General features: G+C 42.0%; 1 protein-coding gene across 3 annotated transcripts; it reads right to left on the bottom strand.

Annotated features, from left to right (window-relative positions):
- Positions 1–969: 969 nt before the first annotated feature.
- LOC136477628 (glucose-6-phosphate 1-dehydrogenase, cytoplasmic isoform-like) lies at positions 970–8,506 on the bottom strand. 3 transcript variants are annotated; one of them, XM_066475841.1, is made up of 16 exons: positions 8,311–8,506; positions 6,315–6,548; positions 5,970–6,055; positions 5,768–5,816; positions 5,503–5,689; positions 4,753–4,910; positions 4,610–4,678; positions 4,360–4,418; positions 3,896–3,932; positions 2,574–2,735; positions 2,283–2,430; positions 2,012–2,107; positions 1,730–1,800; positions 1,502–1,617; positions 1,335–1,380; positions 970–1,247 (listed from the first exon to the last, which is right to left on the bottom strand). In XM_066475841.1, the coding sequence occupies exons 2-16, from the start codon at positions 6,498–6,500 to the stop codon at positions 1,071–1,073; spliced, it is 1,647 nt and encodes a 548-aa protein (XP_066331938.1). In that variant the 5' UTR covers positions 6,501–6,548; positions 8,311–8,506; the 3' UTR covers positions 970–1,070. The 3 variants fall into 3 exon arrangements, with proteins under 3 accessions (XP_066331938.1, XP_066331937.1, XP_066331939.1); XM_066475840.1 differs by having other exon boundaries at positions 6,315–6,539; XM_066475842.1 differs by having other exon boundaries at positions 2,574–2,645; positions 6,315–6,539; positions 8,311–8,505.
- Between the last annotated feature and the right edge of the window lie 1,597 nt (positions 8,507–10,103).

Genomic DNA, 10,103 nt, shown 5'->3' with positions numbered 1-10,103 from the left:
TGGTTGTTTTTTATGGCAGTTGCCTAATTTGATTGCCATTCTCAGTGTTCTTGGGTGGTATCGTAATGTCACACTATACTATCAGTATCACTAACCCTGTCATTGCTGAAGTGCGAAATGAAGGTGCAACGACCATCGAAGGAGCGGGTGAGGCACATGCTGCTGGTAAAAACAAGAGATGCCTGAGAAGCTTCGCGTAAAACGCCAGGAGAAGCCCACTACGAAGTACATCCATGTCAACTATCTAACAATTCTTTGCTGAAAGCAAGGGCTTGTCTGGAACAAAGGAATGCAAAATAGACGAATTGGAAAAAAAATAAATAAATAGGATACAGTGGCTAGTGAAAAACTATAGATTCTAAAACACAGATGTTTGGAATGGTTGGGAGAAGGTACAGGAATCTGAGCAAGCATAGCAAGAGTGAGAGCAAAGATTATTTCCCTTGGGTTGTAATGGAGTTTTTATTTTCTATGTTTTGCACTGCTATGATTTGTTTTCCTTTGGAATGGAACTCAAATTTGCTTAAATGTATGAGCATTGTTACTCTCCAAGATTTCAGAAATTCATAATAGACTCCATCCCGGTGCGAAATTCAAATATGTGTATGATCTGGAAATGCCGTGTCTATGATTACCACACACAGAAAATTCCATGATCTGAAAAGTATGTAGAGTAGATGTATCCTGCACCATATAAAAAGAACTTAAATCTTTCGGTTTCTGTGCATGACATATCTACATTAAACTCCTTCCCCTAATATTATTTTCATGCAAAAATTAAACATATATTTTTTTACCAGCGTCTTAACCAGGTGATTCGCCGACGCACGCGAGGGCTTCCCCTAATATTATTTCCATACAAAGATTGAACATATATTTTTTACCAGCGCCTTAACCAGGTGATTCGTCGACGCGTGGGTGATGGACTAGTTCTTTTTTATTCCGATATCATAAACGGTCACTCTCTCAACAAGAGAAGTTTCTCTTATTATTACATGACCCATGTATTACAAGGGCTCTTCCCCGTGTTCTGTTATTTTGCGGTTACACAGCAACTGATAATAAAACAGCTAAACCTTAGAAAGGGTTGGCGCAACCCATATGTAGCCATGGGTCTGCACATACCCCATCCTCTTGCTCAACTCGTCGGCTTCCCGTGGTCCTCGGGTTCCCGGCTTGTATGGAACGGACTTCAGCTTGCCGCCATCAACGTCGTGAAGCAAAGGAGTGAAGATTTCCCATGCAGCCTGAGACCAACAAACACACTGTCAGAATAAGTAATCCACAAGGATGCCCATTGCAAAGGAAGTACGTATGCATGGTCAATCACAAACCCTCAGTTCATCTCGGCGAACAAAGTGCTGCTGGTCTCCTCTTATCCTGTGAAAACATAGCTATCGGTAAGTATACCATGACTGAAGAAGAATTATTTTATCCAGAAAGTTTCAGGGAACTGAATGTGCTGGAAACAAATTTAGCACTAGGATGGAACATCACATACGTGTCCAAGATGAGACGCTCATATGCTTCTGGGATTTTTACGTCATTGTACCGCAACCCATAGGATAGATCCAGTTCGCTTTGTTCAGTTGCCATTTCCAGTCCGGGTTTTTTGACCTACAAAAGTTCATTCTTTAGACATTTTTGACCGACAATTCTGCTGTGCCTTTTTCCTTTGACCAAAGTGGAAAGTTCAACAGCTAGAGTTTACAGAAGTAAATGTATGTACCGTTAATTTCATATACATGGCTTCTGATGGCTGCAGGCGTATGACAAACTCATTCCTTCCCTGTTTCTTGCCTATAAAAGAGAGCACAAAGCATTAGTCGTGTTCAGTACAAACAGACAATTTTAAATGGAAATTTGGTGATTAAAACAAAATCATTCAAGGTAGTAATAACAAGACAAATCAAGTTCTCAGGAGGACATTGGTAAATAACAGTCAGAAGCACTTGCAGGAACAGACTTAATGATAATACATTTAAAATGTGAAAACACATAGGGTGCGTACATCTAAAAATGTCACCAGGAGCATCCTTGAATTGCACACGTATCTCTGCTTTCCTAGAATTTAGTGCTTTACCAGCCTTGAGAATGAATGGAACTCCTGTATGACAGTCATTTGCATATAAGTACAAAAATAAAAATTGCAACATTCAGAGGTATGACACTGGCATATGACGCAAGTGGGAATTATCAGGTTATAAAACAACATGGAGGTTCGATTAAGGAAGACTGCATAGCTTGACAATGGGAACAATAACTCATCAAGTAATATTTACCCTCCCATCTTTCATTGTGCACCCTCAGTACAACAGATGCATAAGTAGGGGTGTTGGAGTCATCTGGCACAGTAGGGTCATCCTTGTAGCCATCATATTGTCCGATGACTACCTCTTCATGCTTTATAGGCTCCACCGATTGCAGAACCTAGCATTGGTTGTAAAAAGTTAACTCGTAAGCAACAAAAAATGACAGATAACACAGGATTCATAATCTAGTATCACATCAAGAAAGTTTAGAGGCTGGTTTCCTGTCAGTTGATAGAATAAAAAGATGCAAGAAGTAAGAACCTTGACTTTTTCATCTCTAATGTGCTCAGGTTTAAGAGAGACAGGCTTTTCCATAGCCACCAAACAGAAGACCTGCAAATTAGAGTGAGTCATACCAGAGCTCTCTCCAGAATATAACATTGCTATATCTATGACGAATGTAATTACAGGTATCTGCTGTGTCTGTTCAGAAGATTAGCACTATTGGTGACTAGAGTTCGAACAAGTGATGGAGACACGGATGACTTCCCGATTAGGATAGGACTACATCAAGGGTCAGCTTTGAGCCCTTATTTGTTTGCTTTAGTGATGGATGAGGTCACAAGGGATATACAAGGGGACATCCCTTGGTGTATGCTTTTCGCGGACGATGTAGTGCTAGTTGATGAAAGCCGGACAGGAGTGAACCAGAAACTGGAGTTATGGCGGGAGACTTTGGAGTCCAAAGGTTTTAGACTCAGTAGAACTAAAACTGAGTATATGAGATGTGATTTCGGCACTACTACTCGGGAGGAGGAAGATGTTAGTTTGGAAGGTCAAGTAGTGCCTAGGAAGGATACCTTTCGATATTTAGGATCAATGCTACAGAGGGACGGGGATATTGATGAAGATGTTAGCCATAGAATCAAAGCAGGGTGGATGAAGTGGCGGCAAGCGTCTGGTGTCCTATGCGACAAAAGGGTACCACAGAAGCTAAAAGGCAAGTTTTATAGGACGGCGATTAGACCTGCTATGTTGTATGGTGCAGAATGTTGGCCTACGAAAAGACGACATGTTCAACAGCTAAGTGTCGCGGAAATGCGTATGTTGCGTTGGATTTGCGGTCATACAAGAAGGGATCGAGTTCGGAATGATGATATACGTGAGAGATTAGGGGTAGCGCCAATTGAAGAAAAGCTTGTCCAACACCGGTTGAGATGGTTTGGACATGTGCAACGGAGACCTCCAGATGCACCGGTGCGTAGCGGAATCCTAAGCCAGGACAGTAACGTGAAGAGAGGCAGAGGAAGACCGAAGTTGACTTGGGTAGAGGCAATAAAAGGAGACTTGAAAGGATGGAATATACCCAAAGACTTAGCCTTAGATAGGAGTGCTTGGAAGACAGCTATTCACGTGCCTGAACCTTGATTGCTTCTGATGGGTTTCAACTCTAGCCTACCCCAACTTGTTTGGGACTTAAAGGCTTTGTTGTTGTTGTTGTTGTTGTGGTGATGATACAAAATATTGGGTTGTCCCCAATCCCCACACTAAACAAGTGCTACTCTAGATTGAAATAAAAAAGTAAATGTTTGAAAAATCACTCATAAACCAAAGCCAAAAGAAGTTCATAAGGATATATTTACCTGCAACAAGTGGTTCTGAATGATATCACGAATGATTCTGTATCAACAAAAGTGGAGTCAGATTCGAGTATTTTGCAATAAGATAAAAAGCAACAAATGGAGGCCCTCCAAGTGACAAAAAATAATGATAATGATTGCATGCCCTCTCAAAAGTCAAAACTAAACCGCACAAGTATAGGAGCAACATTTTAAATTCAGAAAAACAATTGGAAATAAGTAAAAAGAAATTGTCTTCCAAGGAAAAAAACAATATAAACCAAGCAGTTCGTGCCCCCCCCCCCCCCCCCCCCCCAAAAAAAAAAAAACTATAAAGGGCACATGATCAGAGGACCTATTAGGGGCAGTGGCGCACCATTTATACAATAAAAGTATAGAACAGATGCTTTATAACCTAACCATATGTGCTTACAACAATTTTTTATGCAAAGAACAACCATGCAAGAATGTAGCCACTTCCAACGTACCCATATTGATCAAAATATCCTCCACGTCCATCGGTTCCAAAGTCCTCCTTAAATACAATCTGCAGAATTGATTCATTACATGCAAGCACACAGGTTATGCACAAAATAATCACAGAAAATTCCAGCTTTCTGACATCAATTTTATTCAATTCTTCAGACAAACTGACAAAAGATGTGGTATCAACTTATAACATCCAACCATGATATATAAAGAAATAAATTGCTGTAACCACCTAGGTAAGGATCTTACCTGTACGTTAGCTATGTTATCACGATTCCAAAGAGGCAAAAATAAGCGGTTTGCAAAACGAAGCACGAGCTGCAAACATGACAATATGAGAAACAGTTGCATATACAAAGCATATACCGTTCACTGTGGGTCACACATATTACCAAGTTTTGGACAAGCTCTTTTCCCAAATAGTGGTCAATTCTATAGAGTTGTTCTTCTTCAAACAGCTGGCCAAGTTCAGCACTCAGTTCCTCTGCAGAGTCCAAATCCTTTCCAAAGGGCTTTTCAACAATAACCCTTGTCCAACCGGTGTGTGAAGCTGAAAGTACAACATGAATGGATAATTCGTATCACAGATTTTTAGCACAACTGCCAATAAAAGAATGGGGGAAAAAGCTAGTATGAAAAAACTCCAAAATTATGTGAACTTCAGAAAATAGTTATCTTTCTTAATTATGTGTGAAATTTTGATGCCAGAACATTGAGTGTTTCCAGAAAAGGCCCCCAAAAAAAAAACTACAGGCAACATGAACTTTCAAAGGAAAGATCTACATGAATAGCATATTAGCATTTGCTTTACTTTTCATCAGCCTCGCTGAGCAATGTAGAGAACTATTGTGCTGAAAAGTTGAGAAATACTTGAGATGAAAAACTTGGACTTATGAAGAAGATACAGAAGATTAGTTCTTTATTTCCAAAAAAACACAACTAAGCTTTTTAGTCACAAGCAAATTGGAATAGATACAAATGAAACCTACCACCAACAAGGGAGAAAACTTATATAAGAATATAAAAATGCATCTTATCAACTATTGGTTCTTTATTTCTCAACAAAGCCAACTACTTCCTACATTTAAAGCTATTTTTTTACTGGACAGCTTCATTAATTTCAGGAAAGTTCAGTAACTTACATGGATTCATGCAATACGATCTTATCATTTTGCATACTGATGGGTAGACTGATGGAGGCAATGCCAAATAAAATAATCTGCGATAGCTTCCTGATTCATTGTTTTTTGATGTTTCATACTCAGAGATTGCCTTGTTTAATAACTCAAATCCTTCCCCACTGTCATAGGAGCCACTAACATATTTAACCTGTAAGAAAATTTAACATGATTACAGCAGTCAAGAGTTATCAGAATTCAGGAGCTATACAAAATATTAGAAACTTACTAGCTGCAAAAATTGAGAAAGATGTTCATCTGAAGCTCCCTTGAGGTATCTGCAGCAATAGAGCATTTATATATTCAAATAGAGAAAGAATGATGGAATATTTCCACTGTACCAAAATAGGAGTAAACAGGGCAAACAATTTATATAGAGGTAACGATTCTGTACATGAATTCTTGTATCATTCAAGGAACATAGATCTTACCCACGGATGCGTTCTCTTAATCCATCATCAGAAAGATTTGATCTTGCGTACCCAAATATATGGACTTCTCCAGATTGCAGAAATCCCTGTAGATATGAACAAGGCAGCGAGTAAGTTTCACAAGTTTGTACATGCGCCAACCTAAGACGCTTATATGCACATATTACACTTTACAAATGCAAATACATTTATACTCTCATGTTCTAATATTTTCAGTTATACTGTGTACTACTGATATAACCAAAAAAAGATGGATCAAACTTTGCACTTGTTTCCTACTGTTGCATTAGAAGTTTGTAATTCTCTTGAAATTTTCGATTATACTGCTAGTGATGATTAACTTACCTGCTGGAAAAGGTGAAAGAGTGCTGGGAAAGTTTTCTTCTTAGCAAGGTCTCCAGAAGCACCTAATACAATAATGGACAAGCAACCAGACTCTGAAGACAGTTCAAGGTCCTTGAAACTTGACAGGGGAGAACTAAAGCTATTTCGTCCAGATAATGGGGAAGATTCAGACGACCCTCCCGACATGATGAATTGTATAGTTTTCTTCTCCCCTCAGATAAAAACCTACAAAAGCTGAGAAGGTACTATTAATCACACATTTTATATGATCAACTAACTAATTTAGAATCTATCCAACAAATTTGGTATATACAATGCTAATGAAGAAAATCACTGCAGAAGACACCCTAACAGGAAAATTTGTTACAAAGAACAGAACAGAAAAAAGGATAATAAAAGGAGTACAGTTTGGTCATGACGGCAAGGCGATCCTAAATCAACATTGCTGAAAAAGACCATGGAGCTCTTGTGATTGATAAGTTGATAGTCAGTTTATACTGAAGATACTACTTTTAAAGTCAAAAAAAAAATCTGAATTCTAGATTTTTTGTTAAAAATGAAATTCTAGAGAAGTTGTCCCCAAATATACTAGAGAGTAATTAACACTGGATGGGCTATTAATTATCAATATATGCCCCTATGAGTTTATATTCCCTTTTTTTTAAAAGGACAGCAAAAGCTTTGTTGTTGACAACTCAACAAGCTTGCCGCACTGAGGAAAACTAAACACATGCTAACCAAAACACTAGACCATTCACTCAAAAGAACACAAACTAAACAAGAATAACCAAACATAACAACTGCAACGGGGAGGAATTGACTAACTCACAACTATAAGTTTATATTCTAGGTAGGAAAATTATCTCTATAAAAAAAGAATCAGTCAGACTGGCCTCCATCATATTTAGGGGAAGTGAAATCAATAAAAAGGATTGTACATATATCATAGAAACCTAAAGTTACTATGTTGAGCATGGTAATTATCCTACAGTAAAACTACAGTTCATGCTGCATAGCTGAAAAATGGATACATTGAATCATACTAAGTAGGAACTGACACTTTGTGCTCCCTCAGAAAGAAAAATTCTCCATATATACCTTTAAATATGCTAAGTGCAAGCGAGTTCAAATTACGCATGTATTCAAATCTCAACCTTCAAGATTATAAAATATCTTGCTTTTTTTGCAGTAAGCAATTTGCTTGTAAAGTTTTTGTTATGTTAGGAAAACTGAAAGCATTACAATGTGACACCTGTATTCGAGACAAAATATACAATGTGGCACTCAAGTAGCCTGTGAACAGTAAGGAAACAAACTTTGACGCCATTACAAAAAGTTCTATCTGAAGCCAAAATGCACAACTTTATGAGTACAACTTATTTTTAATAAACATTAACGGATTTGTTTGTTACCCATATTTTGGCAGTGAATTCTAAGAGAAGGAAAAACAATGAGAGGATTGCATGAGTAACTAATGACTACGACGTGTGAGAAAATGTTTCTGCCGATCAGAGGTACAAAGAATATATTAAGTCGCTATAAAAGAACAAATTAACAAACATGTATCATTAATGATCTCTTATACATCAGAAAGTTACGGTAGAAAAGGAGACGAGAGGATGAAGAGATCTCGCAGACTACAATACAAGATTAAAGTAGCTGATTTTTATTTATTTATATTAAAAAAAGTATCGTCCCCAACCACTCCTAGGAACAGAGCAGCCGCAACAACCAACAATCACACGATCCCTGAAGATGAACTAAACGATTTCTACTGCACGCAGTTCTTTTCCCAGAAAGGTACTCCGCATAATGAAAAGTAAACTAAAATCATAACCCACGAACAAGTAGGCATCGAGAGAAGACTCTACGGCGGGCAGATCCACAGAAACATAAACGCACGGGAATGAAGGAGAACTGACAGAGACGAGACTCCCTGTCCCAGACACAAGAAGACGACCCTTTAGAGTTCAGAGTCGGAACGGACGGCGCTTACCCTCCGGCGATCACCCAAGAACGCAGAACAGAAGGGTCGCAGCAGCCACTGAGGCTGTGGAGAGGCGCAGCGCGGAGCGGAGTAGGCGGCAGCCTCTGGCGAGGTGAGATTTGACTTTGCGATTGACGAAGGGAGGGGGAAGAAGAGGGGAGGAGGGATTTGTAATGACGGAATGGAGGGAGGGAGGGATCGCACTGCGCTGCGCCACTGGCTTCCCTTTCCCTCCGCCGCTTTTATACCCGCCGACTCGCGCCGGCCCCACGGCAGCCTCCGTCCGTCTCCACTATACTTGGTCATGCAACACGAGACATGACGGCACGACACGAAGCACGAAAAAAAGCCCGACACGAACCCGGCACGGCCCGATGAAACTCGGGCCCAGGCTGGCCCGGCCCGCTGCTCAGGCCATGCTTGGGCTGACCCCAAGCCCATGGGCCAGCCGGCCCGGCACGAGAAATGGAGGGAGGCCCGACAGCGGCCCCCCGTGGGCCAGCACGGCCCGGCACGAGAAATGGAGGGAGGCCCAACAGCGGCCCGAGGTAGCCAGCCCCCGCCAACGGCTACCCGCCACCGCCAGCCCAACGGCCATTTTGGCCCATCATCAGCCCACACTCGGCCCCTCCCTTCATATATAAGGGACACGCTGCGGCCGCCGGCCGCCCCCTCTCCTCACCTAACCCTAATCGGCTAATCCATTCGACTCCACCCGCCGCGCAGCGCCCGCACCGCTCTCGTCTTCGCCTCGCCTTCGCCGCGCCGCTGTCTCCTCGGCGTCCGACCTCATCGACTCCGGTGACCTTGATCTGTCTTCTGCCGTCGGCCAGCCTTTCCCTTCTCCTCCCTGATCTCCTTCCTCTCCCCCTCTCCCTTCCCCTCTTGGTGATATGTGAGTTCGTGTTCCTGTTAGTGTCATCCCTCCTCCGCCGCTCGCCGTCCTTGCTAACGGTCTGTCGTCTTCTCTGCGGGGGTCGTCGTCTTCTCCGGCACCGGGCTCCAGTTGCGCAGGTAAACCCTAACCCTAACCCTAACCCTAGCATCTTCTTTCTTGATCTGATTATGTCATCTGATGTGTTTCTTGATCTGCAGGTCGGTAGCCGATGCTTTCTCTTCTAGCTGCGGCGTAGAGCAAGCTCGGCGGCCACCCACACCGTCGAGGAACAGGGCCGGAGCGGTCACTACCATGGCGGATGATGATGCTGTCCTACCGGGCATGGCCCCGAGGGTGAGGACGACGACGACCTCCAAGAGGACGCAACTGCCTTGTTCGGTGTCGATCTCGGAGCCAGCCAGGCTCCGATCGATCTGGACGGCGGCGGTGGTGAAGGGGCGACGACGGCTGGGACTGGCTCCAACACCAACAGCTCTGCTCCATCTGTTTCTGGTAATGCAACCAGAGTTGGTAAGCACAAATCTCCTGTCTGGGCTGACTTTGATGAGATCTTTGAGGATGTGAACGGCAGTAGAATTTGCACTAAAGCTGTTTGCAAAATGTGTAAGCCTACTTTGTCTGCTAGATCTGTTTCTGGAACTGGGCACTTGAAGAGGCACCAGAAATCATGTATGGAAAAAACTAATCGACGTGCTGTTGTTCAGTCTAGGCTTGCGCTTAATCCTGATGGTTTGCGCAACTAGGACTATAAACCTGATGTAGCTAGACAGGAGCTATGTCGCTTGATTGCTAGGCTTGATCTTCCCTTAGGTATTGGTGACACTGATGCATGGGAGGAGTACATTCAACGTGTTCATAACCCTATTTTTACTAGGGTCTCCCGGCAGGCCACCACTAGAGACCT

This window comes from Miscanthus floridulus, chromosome 8, assembly GCF_019320115.1.
Source record: "Miscanthus floridulus cultivar M001 chromosome 8, ASM1932011v1, whole genome shotgun sequence".
Classification (NCBI taxonomy): Eukaryota; Viridiplantae; Streptophyta; class Magnoliopsida; order Poales; family Poaceae; genus Miscanthus; species Miscanthus floridulus.
Note: the sequence above shows the minus strand (reverse complement) of the source record. Positions and strands in the feature narration are given on the sequence as shown.

What these genes read in the sequence shown, in the direction of transcription:
- LOC136477628 (XM_066475841.1), bottom strand. Translation starts at nt 6,500, where the DNA reads ATGTCGGGAGGGTCGTCTGAATCTTCCCCATTATCTGGACGAAATAGC. An exon ending in TTCAGAACCACTTGTTGCAG is followed by an intron (nt 2,736 to 3,895) that starts GTAAATATATCC and finishes TCTTCTGAACAG; the next exon opens with ACACAGCAGATACCTGTAAT. An exon ending in GCACAATGAAAGATGGGAGG is followed by an intron (nt 2,108 to 2,282) that starts GTAAATATTACT and finishes ACTGTCATACAG; the next exon opens with GAGTTCCATTCATTCTCAAG.